Consider the following 17,963-nt stretch of genomic DNA (forward strand, 5'->3'; position numbering starts at 1 on the left):
ACAGACACCTCCACAGGGCTTTGGGACACCCACCACTGCACACCAAACAAGCTGGATCCAACACTTAAATTCCACTGCCTGAATTTTGAGGAAGTTGGACCAGGAAGCTGCAGGTGAAGCTCCTGCTGTGCTAGACAGTCTCTCTCTGCCTTGTTTCACAGCAGAAATGAAACATCCATGTGTCATGGCACAGTGGTTTCTGGCACAAAGGTCTACGAGGTGTGTTAGCACTCACTGGAATCAATAGTGAAGCTTTGCTTCATGGTGAGGAGAAACTTTTTGTTCTATAAAGGTCAAACCTGGCAAAGGCAAAGCAAAGCAAAAGGTATCTTTCTTGGCAAACTGACTCTCTAGCCAGTCATCCCCCATTTCACACCTGCCAGCGTGAAATGCAAGCATCTGTTTGTGAAATGGCCTGAGAGTCTGGCCTGGGAGGACAGAGGGGTCCCCAGCTCCGGGGATGCTGAGCAGCCTGTATGGGAACTATCCTCAGATACCTCATAGCAACATTAGCAGGACAAAAATTTACAGGTAACACCTTCAGAATGCAGACATATGAAGGCCTAAATTGTTTCCCTGTGCCTGCTAATGCACTTCCTTCTCTTACACCTAGTAATGCAGTAATCTGTTTTCAGAGAGTGGCAGAAATGTGAAGTAATTTTGCACTCAAAATTATTCCCTACAATTTCTTTTCCATTTTTTTAAGACAGCCTATCTTATGTTACTCATACAGTTGGGCATCTTCTATTTCCACTACGAAATTATTCCACTCTAAAACAGACCTCCTTCTTGGGAAACCTTTAGTGAAAAATTAAAATTCTCCTTTGCCTGATTTTGTCTGATCACCCCTACTTGTTTTCTATTCTTTCCTAAACAAGCCCTCCCTTTTCTTTTCCCCCCACCCTAGCCACAGTTTAATTCCTTTCATCTTTCCTTAAAAGACTGTCTCTCCATCCCCCTTAATCATTTTTTAATTTCCCATCCTTTAGGCGAGTGCCAAAGATGTTAAAACGAGAAATGGATGCTTGCCATAAAGGAACAGAACTCCTGTAACTCCAAAACAGTTGAAATCATGAGAACTTGCAGGCCATTACCCCATTATGCGAATGGTATTTTTACAGCACTAGAAATGAAGTAATGCAGATACAAATATTCATGCTTTAAACGTGCTGTCATTCTAGTGGCCCAGCTACAAGCTGCCCGAGAGGTACTAAGGAAGGCTGGGGGTATCACAGTCCCCTGAGAAGAATACCCAAGCTTCACAAAGGTTCCTTCCATTCTGAGCCATTTAACTTTGCTCAGTGTTAAAAAGTCTTCCCTTCACAAAGCCCTAAATTTTCTGCTTTTCAATATCCATCTGTGAGGAGAGATGATGCAGAATCCCTCATCCAGCCTTTCCTGTGATGTTCACTGTGTACCTCCAACACCTCTCCCTCTAAATTCAGCAAAGTCTCCTCACACCTGGAAGTATTTCTGATTGCCTCCTTTCAAAATCTGAACAGAAATGGTCAGTGATCAACTGAGATAGCTTTGTCACTTCAGCTCAGAAGCAAGGTATATACAGGAGGAGGTTTGCCAATCTGAAATGTAAAACATGCTATTTACCACCTAGCTGGCAACAAGACTTACTCTGACTAAGCTGGTGTGCTCTGTGCATCTGATCCATGTCTGGTTCCTGGGTGTTGTCATCTTTTCACTCCTTGGTCTTGAAGATAAAGCATGACCTAAAAGTGTTCAGTTGGACCAAAGTACTGCAAACAGTGAACTCTGAGATCACCACGACCATGCAGTTAAAAATGTCATTACGTTTGAGGATACGCAGGAAGATAAAACCCCATGAGTAACTGTGATACTTAAAAATATTTTCACACAATCTGCTTTTTTTCTGATCTCCCATGTCGTTTCTGAGGGGACAGTTTATTACATGGAGGCAAGTGGGCAACATGTCAAGCAATAGATGTGGTTTTGTTGAGAGCACCCCACACTGAGTCAGGTCTACTGCTGTTTTTTGAGTGCGAACAAGTACCACAAGGTACATCTCTTGCCAGATCCCTTCTCCCTGCAGCACTTGAATGTGTTTTCAGGCATCATGACTTGTGCCATTCCAGAAGCAGCCCCCTGGGCCTTGTTTTATGTGGAGACAGTTTGCTCGAGGTCCGCAGGGAACTGGGTTGAGACTGTGTCTCTTTGTAAGGAAAGCAATTCCTACAGCTGGCTGGTTCCTGAGCTGTACCCAATTTGAAATCAAGGGGAAAAAGGGTAGGATTTGTTTCACAGGACTGAAAGGTCCTGACTTACAAATCAGAGTGTTGACAATACACCTTTCCCGAAGGCACAGACAGAGAGGTGCTCTGTGCCTCTGGGTGTACTGAAGGGTTATTGTGAGGTGGTGCCTGGGCTCAGTGACCCAAATGGCCCCACCAGTTCTGCCTTGTGTTTTCCTTTTTGTAATATTCCATCTTCCTCACTCTCTCACTGAAACAGGGTGAAATCATATCAACATGGATACAGCAGATTAGTTTTACAAGGTTCCCACCAGTCTGACATTCATCAGCTTTCTAATCTCGTGGTAACACAATCCCTTTTACAAGTACACGCTCAGGCAGCGCTCGCACTCTCAGGCCAAGGGCTGCAGGTTAAACTGATACCCAGGTCCTGCATTCCACCAGCTGCTGATTGACTGACCCTGTTCCTGACATTCCCAGGGCCTGGCAGCCCTCCATGCAAGGGTTAAAGGGAAGTTGTAAGTAACAGTTCTAAAACACTTGGAAGCATCTCCTTGAATCAAAACCATTTCGTAAAAGGCTCTCTGCCAGGCAATAAAGTATTTTTTGATGGACTCTTATTTTATCATTACCCATGTAAGAAAAATGTATTGCAAGAATCCCAACACAATTCAGGGAAGTAATCATTTGCAGATTTAGTAGGCATTCTCAATTGGCAAAAATGAAAGATTTATTGTAGGCATGATGAAACAAAGAGCAGTTGTGCAAACTTTACTGAGCTGGATTATGAGAACATGCTTTTTCCATTTCCCACTTTTAAATGCCTTGGATGCAGTTTCAAAAGACAGATCAAGATCAATTATTTAACACTGCAGCTCCACTGTACCTGAGCGGAGGATCTCTTCACACATGTTATCTGTACACAACAATAAAAGAAGGAGATGGAGGGAAGACACTGATATAAACAACTAGGGCAGACTTTGAAATAGAACTCCTATTGTTCCTTGACTCCACAATCAGCCAGGGATGTAAATAGAAAAGTCAGGCACTGACAAATGTCTGTGATTAAATGCACAGCTATTTGAAATGCAGCCATTTCTGACTTAACCAAATACAGAAAATACAGGTGTCCTTGAGACAGAACACAGGGCACTAAATTGTCTACAATGGTGACATTTTCTCTGAAAGTCAGTATACAGCTGAATAAAATCACTGTCTTGCACACCTCTACCCATAAGAATAATGTTCTGAAGTAGAAGGGATTTTCTGGTCAGCAAAGGTATACAGTCTCACACCAACTTTACAAAATACATGAAAGAGAAAATACTTTGGGGAGGAGGGTATCTGTTCCTTGCCTTTTCTGCCAGGCAGTTAATCTGCTGTTCTTTACAATGACGCCCCGTTAAACAGGGAGAGAAAGTAGCAGAGTAATTTGATTTAATTCAACTATATCTGGAACTCAGGCACAGGAGTCTTCACCACACAGGAAGTGCTGTAGGCAGGCAAAAGCTTGAAAGAACTTTTGAGATTCTCAGCAGAAGGAACGACCAGAGATGCAAAATAGCATTATGGACACATTAAGTTATTGGCCTCGGTATCTCACTGTGATTATTCACCCTCACTGTGCTCCAGAGAAATTTATTTCATTGTACTTGTAAGAAAAGGAGATCTAAGGTGACAATAACCCAAAGTGTACGTGAAATTTCACTAACTCAGTTCCTGGTCTGAGAGGAAGAGGACCTCAACTTCAGAGGTGCCCTATTAAAGCAGGGCACCCCCAAAACAAAGCTACCCAAAACCAGGCCTGCTCTTGGAAACAGCTCAGAGTGAGCTGTCAGATGCCAGTAGGTCACATTTTGAAATATTTAGCTTTACCAGCACATTGGTTTTTTACCAAGCCCACTGGACCACTTCCAAACGAGCCAGTGAAGGTTTCAGAATGTGACCCTGCACTGTGCAACGATGGCTTTTCATTCCTCATCTGATATTAAAGGCCAACTGCTGCTGGTTTGCCCCAAAGTAACAAACGTGTCACACTGAGAACTGAGATACTGCATAAATGACTGTATAAAGTTTTTAATGTGCACTAAATTCCTCCTTCTCCCCCAAGACTACACTATACAGCCTCTCTGTTGCCTACAAATGCAGATTAACATTTTTATTAAATGACATGGGTTTCACTAATACAAAGTATTAAAATGTATTGGCCTAATAAGAAATATTATTAAGTATATTGCTGGCACGGTTTTTAAACAATATTTAATTTTATGGCTTTTTAATTTGACCAAGCCCTCTGCCAGGTGATACAAACTATTTTTCCTTCTTTAGGTTAATCACTATTCAGAGAGGCCAAATCACTGAGAATTCTGAACAATTCCTACCACTTTTAATAATCCCCACAGAACACATACAAAGGAATAAAACAAAGCCAAGCACTTAACTTCAAGAAACACAAGCACAAATACTTTGTTTAAAATTGTAGAACTTAGAAGATCTCCACCAAGCAGCCAAGTTTTCCACCAAATGACAGGATTAATAATATTCAGAATCAAGGGGGTTTTTTACAAATTAAATTTCAGGGGGTAAAAAGGAAATTCTTCTCTCACTGCTCCTAGGTATTAGGTAACTGCAGACTGCCTTTAAATCACTGAATGCACCATGCTTTCCCAGATCTTCTGGAGACAACTCACCCTCCCAAAATGATGCTGGATGCTGCAGAATTACGGTTTTAGGACACAGCTTCTGGACACATCTTTGAGGTACTCTTGAGGTGTATTAAGATATTCCTACAGGAAAACAGGTAGTTCACAATTACATTTCCTGCTCTGTAAAACTTCTTAGTAGAGTGGAGAATGCATTTGTTGAGGGTATATCACTTATCTTTACTACTGTGCAGATTTAAACAGTAAAACCAATGGATGATTCACTCCAAGGCAGGAGAGACCGTGAGAAAGAAACCTTGTCACACTTTTGCTACATGGGAAATGGTGAGCTACAGAAATCCTGAAGAGTTATTGCAAACCCAGTGCTTACAGGCTGGAAAGCCTTTCTCCCTTTTTGCTCTTCAGATGTGATTATTTGATAAAATCCATTGATCTGCATGGCAAAGAAAGTGATCTTGTGGTGCAGCTGGAATGAATTGGGAGTTAGGAGGCTGTTTGCAAGAGATCTTCAAAAGGTGATGCCCCATGAGAGGTTTATAGGTCTGTGCTGAGACTGGGGTTTGAATAAATCTCCATGTAGAGTTTTATCCAGAGACAGGCCACAGAAGAGCTGGAAATAATTCCGAGAAAGAATCACTACTTGCTGAGTTTTGTGGGACAAGAGGATAAAGATAAAAACACAGTATCGAGATGTCATTTTTGTATGCAAACTAGGCAAAGGGAAGGGAAAGGAGCCTAAAATAAATTTTCCAAAAAAGACCTGGGAGACATGCCTAGAAGTTTGTTTGGCAGCCAGACATGGTAGGTCACGACTAATAAATTTCACTTTTCGAAGCTGGGCATACTTCAGCCTGTATTATTTGATAAAGAACATGAATGACTTTGCTTGGCGTGGAGGAGTTCTGGTACAACTACCCCTCCTGTGTGCCACAAGGGTGCCAGCAGCACAGTCCTTGTGGAGAACCACTTTTAATACAAAACTGTTCCCTTCCTTTAAGACGCTCTCTGTCAATCAGACCATTGTCAGGTATTTGTCAAAAGCTCAGTGTTTAGGATTCTGACAAATATCTGTGGCTTTGTAGGAAAGTGGATCATTTTCCTTGTATTCAAATCAGGTCACAGTTGGAACTGTGGTACAAAAATATGTGTTTCAGTAGCCAAATCAGAACGCTGAAGAATGAAGAAAAGATAAACAGTCCAGGACGAGCTGAAATATAATTGATTGGGGGACTGTACTAACAAAATAAAAATACTGAATAAATCAACTGGGAAAAAGCTTTTAAACAAAAAAAAAGTGTCTTTGTTTAACCCTTATTCATTCTGAAACAGAAAGTAAAAAACGACGAGTTAAAATAATGACTCATTTCCAAAAGAGCACATTGTCTATAAAATCTAAGTAGTAACATAATCCTCCAGTCCTACTCGCTGTCCCCCATCACTTGTTTTCCAAATTGAAGGTGACCCAGATTCACTAATGGCTTTCTTTTCAGAGCTTTACTGTGATACTACTGCTGGTTTGAAAAACCTGGTGAAATACCTAATAAAATTTCTATCATGGAGGATGGAAATTAATATCCATGCTTTTGTCACAAGGCTATCTGTTCCCTAAACATGTTCACTACCTGCCTATCACCTTACCTTCAGCAGATACCAAGTATTGTTAGTGGAAATTGTCCAACACTGTGAGAACCATAATAGTGGCAATTAATTACTATATCCTATGGCAGGGAGTTCCACAGGGGGAGTGCCCACTATGTTGTGGTGATATTCCTGTTAATATCCCACTTTGTTTCTTATTTAACACACTGAATGAACAGCAATACCTACACACAGTCACCAGATCTGTATAAATGTATCAGGAAATCTTCAGGAGTATGTTTTAAACAGGTCCCAAATTACTTAATAATTTATCAGGTCAAATGAAATTAAACCTAGTGGAATTAAATGTTCTTGTAGGATAAAGAAAGTATGCATTTGAAAGCCTCCTCCATGGAAGCTTCATGCTATACCTCTAACTACCACATTCCATTTCTCAGATCTCTTCAGTGTCCATTTTTAAGGCACACAAGTGAACTTGAAAACCATTCTGCATTCTGGCAGCAACACTCAGAATTTACTTAATTTTAATTTATTTAGATTTATGAAAACAAAAAACAAAAAACAAAAAACAAAAAACAAAAAACAAAACAAAACAAAAAAAAAAAAACAAAACAAAAAAAAAACCAACAACCCTGGAAGTATGTCAGCCAGACCTAACCCATACCAGACTGCTGGAAAGTAACAAAAAAGGCAGCCAGCCTTGCTTGGTCAGAGCACAATTCCATCAGGTCCAGCATCCTACACCATTTTTCTATCAGCCTGATAAAGCAGATGCACCTCATAGAATGTCCTGAAGGCCAGCAATCCCAGGACCAAACTGGGAGGTTGATAACCCTTCAGGAAAACCCTGGCAGCTCCTCCCTCTGCAGCCCAGCTCAAGAAGGCAGGTCTCAAGCCCCAAGGGCAGTGCAGGGCCATTGCACTGTACTCATCTGCAGTTCTGTCCTACTGTACTGGAACACGGGACAATCCCATTCACAATGGAATCTGGGCTCAGTAATTTCTACTGCTTTTGCTCTGCAAGATCTGTTAGTGTGGAGCTTTCCTGTGGGCAGACACAAGTTCAAATTCACCAGCTGGCTGGGCATGAGCTGAGAGAGAGCCAAGCCTAAAGCCCGTTGCCAGCCTGCCCTCCAGTGCTGGGGCACGCTTAAACCCATTTGTACTGCCCTGGAGTCTGCAGTGGGCTTTGCAAACAAACAAACATTGTGTTTCCACAAAACCACTGAATTGCTGTCTGCTCCTCTAATCAGAGTGTTTTTAATGCTGAGGTTCCTTGACAGTATCGGGAAATGCCATCAGAGACCTAATAAAAAGAGAGATCTCTGCTGAGGCAGCTTTGATAGAATGGATGTTCCCTACTATTGACTTCAAAGGAAACAAAGCGAGCCTAATATTATTGTTGTTTTTTTAAAGCACTCCTTTGGCATCAGTGCATGACACCCTCCACTCCAAAAGCTGAAAATACTTTCCAGACTTCCACAACATTCCCCCGAGTCAGGCATGGAAACTCATTGTTTAGGTGAAGTAACTCACAAGCCGATAAGCTGCTGCACACAGACTGATTTTCCCCACAGATGCAGGGCTGTCCCTGAGACTCCTCTGTAGCTGTAACCCTGTAGAAATCTCATTTCTCACCCTGCTTTGCTGGACACATGCTCCCCATGGACTGCAGACGGCATCAGACTCAACGTCTACTGAGAACAGAGATTCCACGCTGGTCTCCTCAGAAACAGAAGCAATAATACTAATCTGCTCCACAGGCATTCTCCTGTATTCCCAATAACCAGGTCGCTGCCCATGAAGTGTTACAGATGCAGCCAAGCCTTCCGATGAAAGCTCTCACACACTCACATCATGTCAAACCACCTGCGTCAGAGACGTGCAGTAAAAAAATAACAGGAAGTTCAGCCAGAGCACAATCTTTTGTGCAATCTGTACAAAAATCTGTTTCATAGGTGAATTGCAAATTGTTAGTTTGTATGAAGTGGAGATTGGAACACAAGATCTGCACTGGAATGCTGGAATTGCCTAAAGACACCTTTAGGCAAGTTACTTATCTTCTCTGTCTCAATTTCCCCATGTTTAATGCAGTACCTATGGTGTCTCAGCCTTAGGGATTCAAAAGAACTGACTACAAACAGCACAGGTGCTGAATTTCACTGTGTACAATACAGCACCCAAATAATTCTATTCAGACTGCTCCCAAACGGAGTATGGTGAATATGTACATGAAAAAAAGATTCTGCTTCAAAGTCTTAATTCTCTAGACAAACACACAGAAACAGGTCTAGGACACACGCAGGAGGCATTTGTTTCTTTGAAATACAAAAACTGAAGACATTAACCATAAATATTACCCCCGTCCAGCTCCTTTCATGGATATCACATACATTATGATACCCAATTTCTATAAACACTAATTACACATGTAGAAATCACACAAAGATAAATCATTTACCTTGATCCTGTCTGGGGAGGCCCCTGAGCACATATGAATGCAGCGATGGGAACATATTTTCTACTCGTTATGAAGCCACAAGAGTGCAAGAGGGTAAACTAATAAGCCAAGCACAGATTTGTCCAAATCAAACAATTCTAGATAACTAAATGAGCAGCTCTGTATTTACATTTGCAAGCAGAGGCTTAAACCAAGGATGCAATATCTGGAGATCAGCACACTTCTACTCACCAAAGTATTCGAAGAACTGAAAGGCAGCAAAAGATGCAGTTATGAGAAACTTCTTCTCTTCTTTTTTTTTTTTTTTTTTATAAAAACCATTTAAGCTTGCTAATTTTTGCTGTCTCAGACAATCAAAATTCCAATTGTCTGGGACATCAAATCTAAAAAAGCATGAAATTAATCTTCAGAAGTTAAAGTCTTAAAGGCATTGCATCATTATTTTTGTTGGATATATTTTTGATTATAATGCAGATGAACCCCAAATTTAATAAAACTAAAATAACATGAGTTAAGTATGAAACATAACAGGATATTGCAAAGAGATTAGGTAGTTTCCTTTAGACTACTTGCAGAGCTCAAGGAAAAACCAAACGGAGGCACACAATGACGAGAAGGCACTGCTTAATTAGAATATTTAACGGAATATGAAAACAGAATATTCATAGTACTGGCCTTGGCAATAGAACACAGTGAGCAGAACACAGACCTGAAACATCAGCAGTGCTCCACACCAGATCCTGTTTTGCCTGTTGCCTGTCTGTAGTAGAGAAAGAAGCAGGCTTGCTAAATTCAAACCAGCTGCAACGATGAGAGTGTTACAGTTGGACTGAAGGAAGCTTACCTCATGAAAGTATTGTGGAAACTGCTGTTGGAAAGATAATAAAAGGATTAACTGCAGTTTTAGTGAACCATTTACTTTTCAATCAAAATGTCTCATGTATTTCCTGTTCTCAAGTAGCTTGAATTCCAAAATTCCTTTGTCTATTACAGTACATAGTAGCAAAGCCTGTCATAAGAAATTAATAATTTTACATGGAAAAGTACTTTTATGTATGAGGGCGGGGTGCTGCTCACTGTTAGCTTCTCCTGAGCAGTTCATACCTAGTCAGGCAGTAATCTTACAGGGAAGAACGAGATCGAGGGCTTAAAAAGAAAGTACAATGGGTAATTGTGAACAGTGAAAGAAAATCTCCACTACAAATACCAAGAGATGCAAAGTTACTTTAACAGAGCTACAGCAAAAACGAAACAAAATCTCAGACCTCTACAGACAGAGGATGAATTGCCTTCTTAATTTGCAGGAATAACAGCACAGTGATTACCACATCAAAAGAAAAGCCGCCATTTAAAATGGCATGACATCACTGCACAATGCAAAACTGAACAGCAACCCCTGTTTCATGTGGAATGGAATGGAATCCACTGGGCAAATAATCCCCCACTTGGTATCAGTAACTTTAAGGAACCGTGCTGCAGCTTTGGATCCCACCCCTGCTAGATCAAGCTGTTTCCAGGGTAGAAAACTAAATCTGCAAAGAAGACATGGGTTTTGTGTATTGTCTTGGATCCACTTCACTCCATGCAGAATTCCAGACTGCAACATTTAATACAGGATACCTCTGCTGACAGTGGAAGGCTCTTATTGTGGGAATAGAAGAGTTAACTCCAGGTTGAGCAATGTAGAGCTCCCAATTCTGATTGGGCCATTCCATGTATGGGAACGACTACAGCATCTGCTCCAGTAAAAGAGATCTTTATATACTTACGTGCCAAGGCTATATACATATGCCATAAAAGCCACCTGCAATATCAGATGCAAAGGTTTTTCCAACCTATTCACAAAACCTTCAAGTGTTATCAGAAGCTGATACTTTAATGCAGATGAAATTAATTGAAAGTAGGACATTTTTAGCATTTGCTAAGATATTACATAATTTAGTATCTCTGGTTTACCATGTTTTCTGTAGGACTGGGAATGCAACATTAGAAATCTGCCATACAATACCTGTTAAATATGCATTTTTCAGGAAAAGAGACAAATTCCCTTACCCACAGAGTCTACTGATCTTTCAGCACCACAGGAAAGCTAGGGCCTCATGTTTTAAGTATCCTTTCAGCTTACTTACCTACACTTTTGTTTGGAAAGAAGCAAACTTGCATTATCCTTTGATGATTTATAACTAAATGAAATTGATGCAGGGGAGGATAAATTCATTTGTATGTTTAGAAAATGTGATTGAGCTACTTCTGGAATTGAACCAGTCAACTCCTGCTTTTAAAGGAAAAAGAAACACGTAAGTCTTAGAGTGTTTCCATTTTTTCTTGGACAATTTGATGGTATTCCCTAAGTATATGCATTGCTTCCAGTATTGTCTTAGGGAATACCCACTACACAGTGCAGACACTAAGATAATGTTTTTCATTTATCCAACGGAAGTAAAATGATAATCAGAACAATCACTTACAGAGAAAATTTTTCTCCGCAAAACATTTTTAATACTCTTGTTTTCTTCCTTTTCCCTTCCATAACCATCACAGGCCTGGAAGCTTTTCCTATAAACATTCTTTCCTATTCCTCCATAGAAAGCTACAGCTTGCCATGGAAAAGTTTGTCGTGATCTAACTTCCTTACAAGCATTTTCCATTGTATCATGCTCTGATCAAAACAATAAAATAGACATATAGCTGAAAATTCTGCCTATCAGGAACCCCAACCTGCTGCCGTAACCATTCCCTTTGTCTGGCCTTATTTGTGCGTGTGTGTGCGTGCACACGCATGTGGGTGTTACAAATGAAACTTTCCAAATTTCATGGCCCAATTTGGAAGTTTATGTCAAACTTGTTTTGCTTCATCTGCTTCAGTCAGGGTCTTATATCATTGTTGTTTCAAACATGTGGAAAGCTTAATGGAAGTCATTAACTTTTATTTTAGTTTGGCCATATTGTCATCATGGTGGGCAGATGCAGAGATGGTGTTATTCCCAAGATTCTCTTTTTGGAACTGCTGTTGTTTACATCTTCTTGATCAGAAGAGAACAATGGTTTTTACTTATTTTAAAAGCTCTGTTTTGCAAATTAAAAAAGCCCCTAACAACCTTTGAAAATTAATGAAATATATTCTTTTTATTCTTTTAACTGTTTAAAATCCTTTAACAAGTTTCTTTTTTTTGTCTAAACTACCATTTGAAGCTTTTGCACTCACAGCTCTATGGGTTATTATTCAGTTGAAGGAATGAAAAGAATTTCATTAGATGTGTTTTATGTTTCTTGATTAAAAATGTCACCCGAGGCTCAGTGACTTTGTTTTACGTTAAATGACGGCTGTGTGCTTTGATCATCACTTTATTAGTGGTTTAATGAATATTAAAAAAACAAAGCACTGTATTAAAAGTTAAGCTCTTATATAAGGAAACTGAATCCCTTTTCCAAGAACTACATTATTTCTTACTCAATCATTTCCTTCTAGATTAAGGTTTTCTCCAATTCTCCTTTAGCCTGCTACAGACTAAGTTACAGGAAAGCACAACAATTATATTGGAATAAGATCGAAGAGGGAGCAAGAAAGAGAGCAGTGCAGTTATGTTTCTATTCAAACAAGTATAATCCAGACTTACCATGCACTTGTTTGGTTTTTCTCCAGAGTGAACCCTCATATGAATCAGCAGTTTGTAACGAGCATTGAAGGGTTTATAGCGGCGGACACAGCCTGCCCAGAAGCAAGTGAAGTCCTCTCCTTTCCTCTGGTCAATGTGAGTCTTTTCTATGTGTCTGACCAGTTCGTCTTGTTGGTCATAAGTGGCACTGCAGTCAATCCACTGACAGACCTGCTTGCCACCGCTGAGGTCCTGCTCATCGCCGTCACTGGGCTGCAGGGACTTGGGAGACATGGAGGCGTTGAGGTGAGGCAGTGTCCCTGGGGTCTGGCTGAGCTGCTGGTGGAGGTGGTAAGGGGGAGGCAGCCCCTGGTGATGGCGAAAAAGATCAGCAGTGGAGGAATAATCGTCAGCTGGTTCTTGTTTTAGGAAACTCACCTTCTGGGTGCTGTGCGAGGAGTTCTGGTGAGGAAGGCTTGTACCATTCATCATAAGGCTGAGGCTGCCATTCTCCTCGACTTGCTGCATTTGTATCTGCTCACAGTCACCTCTGTCACATTCAGCAGAAAGAGGTACAAGACATGCTGGAGGGGAGGGAATACTGCAAGGGTTTCCAGGCTGAGAGCAAGATTGGGGCTGAGAGGATTTTTGAGCACTGTGATGACTGATCTCCACAGGATGAGAGGAAATTCCAGCTGAGTTAGTTCGCAGTCCATTCACACAGGTGACCAGTGACGTCTGCGACGTGCGGATGATCGCTGTAATATCGATTCCTTCGGCTGAAGACGGCACAACAGAGATGCATCTCTTCTTCAGGTTGCTTGTTTGTAGCCTGGCCGAGTGCTGAGGGGTGCCAAGTGACAAAGAACCCAGGGAGGAGCTGTGTTCATTATTAAACAAGTAGGATGAAAGTGAATTTGTAAAGCTATTATTCATTAAGTCTAGTTCAGGATGCAGACTACCGGAGGCTCTCAGCTCCATCCCCTCTGTAATCCTCCTATGTGTGGAAGCCTCAGACAGAACCTTATAATCACTGGGGCATTCTTGTTTAATGTGCTGAGCCGGGTGACTTCCATTCAGGCATGGAGCAGCAGAATCTACTGAGTCTTGAAACCTGGGTGACCTGCAATACAGTTTTCATTAACCATCGCTAACCACCACACAGTTTATGATTTTTGTACAAGACACAACACTTGTTAAGCCCTGCAGAATGGAAGCACGCGCTCTCTGGTGAATGTTGCCTGTCTAATGCAGCAATTACATCAAAAAGATCTGCAATGCTTCCTCTCCACCCTGTGTAAAGACAGCATCGTTTTACACAGGATTAATTTTACACACTGGGTTACACACGGAACAGAGAATCTTCCCTCCACTGCCACAGGAAGTTCATCAATTACAATCGAGGCTTTCAGTGCATAATAGATCGGGCAAAACAACAGCTGAGAATGAAGTTTGAGAGCTTTGGGCATTTTTGAATTATTCAAATATTGTCATTTTACTCAGAGCACACTGGGAAAATGCCTTGGCATTCTTGTTGACACAAAAAAGGCTAGCTGAGCTTTGCTTACATGTCAGAGACATGCTTTCCTTTGTTAAATTAAAAAAGGAGCTAGATCACTGGAGAAAAAAGAAGCAGAAGAACTGCTTCTTTCAAACAGCACTCCAGAATCAATGTGAGATCAGCTGAGTATTTACTTCCACAAAATAAGTTCACAGCCAGTAAATTTTAAATGGCAGCCTATGTACTCCCATCTCCATTTTTCATAATAAAGAGTATGTGGGACTGTAAATCACAATTCTCTCCTGCAGAAGTGATTTTTCATCTTTTTTGATGTGTGTTGAATCCATTCACTGAGGAAGCAGAACCTTGAGGAACTCCACAAAAGACTTTTCAGAAAAGCACTGCATTAGGAAACATTTCCTCCTAACATTTTCTTCCAAGCAGTTAGCAACTGCTTTATGGCTTAAAATAAAACATTTTATCTCAGCTATAAACATTTACTGTGGATGATCCAACTGTGTGTTTTTTCTTGGGACCAGAGGGTGCTCCTTACATATCCCTAAAGCATGGGAGGGTTTAACCTATGGCTTCATCGTGCCAGACCAAGGAGAGGAAACCGTACATCTGTGTGCAGGAAAGCTGTACCTGGGCTAATAAACCCTCCAGAGAAGTGCCCCGCGGCTCTTAAGCTGACATGTTCCACTTAAATGAATTTTGTGCTTTTCTGATGCTAGCACCACAAAAGCTGAAGAGAAGCCAACCATTTGGCAACTTGTGTGTGACACCGCAGCTAAGACAGATCTGACACATTTTAAAGCATGAAACGTGTACATGAAAGTATTTTGGACATTTATACACTAAACAATGACGCTGCTGAATAAACTGCATTTATTTTACACCTTAGATTATTTTATCGCTATTATTTCCATTAATCCATCACTAATATTAAGATGGGAAGCTGGGATGACTTCTAAAACTTCCTTGGTAACAGCTCTCAAAAGAACAGAAAGGGCTGGAAAAAAATAACAACAATAAAAAGCTTCAAAAATACTTCCTTCCCATGAAATTACAGTTGTCAAAAATTGAGACCTGTCTGAGGCACACAAGTGGCAACACTGCGTTCACTACTGACAGGTTTCTAAGCTCCAACAGGGCTTAATATAAAAAATCCCTTTAAGATCATGAGAGAAGTTAAATTTCCCACCATTCACTGATACAGAACAATCAGATTGTTCACTTGCCATCTGAAATTTTAAAACAGTACATTTAAAAATTTTAGAGGTTTCCATAAACCATTATTTATAATTTCTCCCTTTAGGTTTGCACAGTTGTTCTCAGGGTAAACTTAAAGCACCTGTTTCTGCAGATGGTAAATTTATATTTAAAAAACCCAAACCCAACAATATTCATACATTATTTTTTAACATTTACAGAACAATATGTCTGTAAAATATGTGGTTTAAGTATACTTTTATTGCACATGTTTGGGAAACACTGCTCAGTAGAAAGCATGGTGTTTTAAACTCATTCTGAGAAAGGCTTTACAGCATGCCATGCCAGGCACGGCATTTCCTATTACTTGGTTTCTGCTGCACGAAAACTCTTCTAAATGATTCAGTTTGTATCATAGTTTAGTGGTCCCAAAGCCTCAGGCTAAAGTAAACACAACACATTTCCTACATCACATAAAGCTAACCCAAGCCTTACATTTCAGCCTGTGATAATTGGGGTCATATTATTAAGCTTTATGTAAAGCTCCCATCTTGCCAGAAATCCATGAGAGAAGTTTGGTTTTTGACTAAGTTGGAGTCAATGCAGAGTACCTGCAGGATGGACATAAACACCCCTGTCCTGAGAAATACCAGGTTTCCAAAACCCCCAGGAACAGTGACCTACATTTCCAGCACAGGATCTTACTGAGAGCCAAGACTGTACTGGTGTGGTGTTGCAGTGCTGATTCTGAGACACACAAAAAAGAGTTCTGAACCAAAAGACAAGCTGGAATGCCTTATTTCAAAAGCAAATGGGATGAGGGCACTAAATTCATGCTTCCCATTGCCACAGACGTGTCTTATCCATTCTCTGCCTACAAAATGATAAGCACAGGCTGCTTGTGCAGATCAGAACCAAGTCCTCTCCAGGACCTGCAATTTTCTCTGCAGCACTGTATATTCATATATATTATACATCCCATGGTAGTTAACTCTGCTGGGAGAATCTGACATTCCTTCAATTTCCCATTGTTTGAGTGTTGGGGTACCTGATGTCAAGGTGCATTAATGCAAATTTCCTGTATTCCTGGCAGAATTTTGCCATCACTATTCTAGGGAAAGCCCTGCTCATTCCTCCCAGTCCTGGGGGGGTTGGAGGGAGAAGGGGCACAGAGACAAAATCAATGCAGGAGCGACACAACGTGTCTGGCAGCCAACTTGCAGGGTGGCTTCCTCTTATATCCATTGACTCTTTGCCCATGGCATCTTGCTGTTACAGCCAGGGAGCAGATTCCAGGCCTCGTACCCACAAGCTGTGCTGGCCATAAAGATTTCACAATCTCTGGACAGCAGCCAAACATAAATGCATATAAAATAAACAGGCAAGATGAGAGGGACAAAGCAGAGCAGGACAGTGTAAGAAGCACCAAGTGGACACACGGATCAGCCTGAGCAGCTCTGGGCAGCTTCCAGATAAGCAATCCTGGAAAGAGAGTGGGGTCAGCAGAAGAATATACCCCACAACCCTCTCTTCACAGGGAGCATCCATGCACTAGGGATGGACAGTCTAAGGGAACAGAATTGCTGCTTAAGCTCATGAAAGCTGAGTGTAAGGCCTTTGAAGAGTAACAGCAGCCTCTCAGAGGATACTGAGACAGTGTTTCCTAAGAGACTCCCTTACGTGGTAATTGGAGCCAGAGCACGAGGCCAGTAGCACCACACCAGAAGCGCTGCAGCTCCCAACTGCCCTCAGAGGAAAAGATGACTGTATCTGAAATCTCCGGATTATTTACAAAACATACATGCCTTCAATTGCCACTGGAAATGTGCACCCGGTGATAACTGACAGTTTTAAGAAGCTGGAGGGGATTGTTCTGCTGCACATCCAGGGACCCTGTGCAACAGTATCCGAGCGCTCTGATGTCTTCCCTGGGTTTTACATGCTGGGCACTGAGCGCAGTGGGGGCGGGTTTGCCGTGGCTGATAATGCATTATTTGACAAAAGGCCAACATTAGCTGTGTGCTGCCTCCAGTTGTGGTGAGGAAGGTATTGGGACTTTTCCAGTCCCACACACACTGCATTCACAGATAGAATGTAGCAGCAATTACACTGCACAACTTAAAAGTTATTAACTGAGTGGGAAAAAGGGGCCAGGAAGAAGAGGGATCATGATTCTTTGACTAAGTAGTCATCCCTAGATACAGTTTAAAAAGAAAGCAATTTTGGGGAGAAGCTGAAGAGGATACCTAGTTTCAGTGCATCCAAGCAAAAAAAGAATAAAAACAATCAAAACCCCAAATCCTGAGGGAGATTTTTGATTGCTAGGGAAGGTACTCCCTGGTTTGTTTGGCTTTTCCTTGGATGTTCCATAACCTAGAAATGCACAGTGGTTCAAAGTTCTACCCAGAGACACTGTTTGAATTTGTGTCTCCGTTTATTTCTGTGCTGGTCATTAGAGCTGGGCAGAACAACCAAAGACAGTTTGCCCTCATTTCCATGTGCTCCAATATCTGACAATTCCAGCCCTACTTCTCTCATCCATTTTCTGATGAAGGCTGAGATCTGGGAAGCCACAGAGCACCTTTGGCTCCCACTGATTTCACTCCTCTCCTGGGCACTCACTCCCACCTCAGTTATAGTCTCCTGTTTTCAGATCTTCAGGGAAAGACCATGTTTTCTGTTACTTGCTTGTCAAGAACCTTTAGC

At 41.3% G+C, this 17,963-nt stretch overlaps 1 protein-coding gene across 1 annotated transcript in view; it reads right to left on the reverse strand.

Moving 5' to 3' along the window:
- Positions 1 to 17,963, reverse strand: part of GLIS1 (GLIS family zinc finger 1) — a gene marked incomplete at its 3' end in the record, with an annotated part of 191,453 nt that overhangs the window by 78,196 nt on the left and 95,294 nt on the right. Inside the window, 1 exon segment of the mRNA XM_082286720.1 lies at positions 12,566 to 13,667. Coding sequence (XP_082142846.1) covers positions 12,566 to 13,667 — 1,102 coding nt within the window.

This window comes from Coloeus monedula (genome assembly GCF_965178545.1).
Source record: "Coloeus monedula genome assembly, chromosome: 9".
Taxonomy (NCBI): domain Eukaryota; kingdom Metazoa; phylum Chordata; class Aves; order Passeriformes; family Corvidae; genus Coloeus; species Coloeus monedula.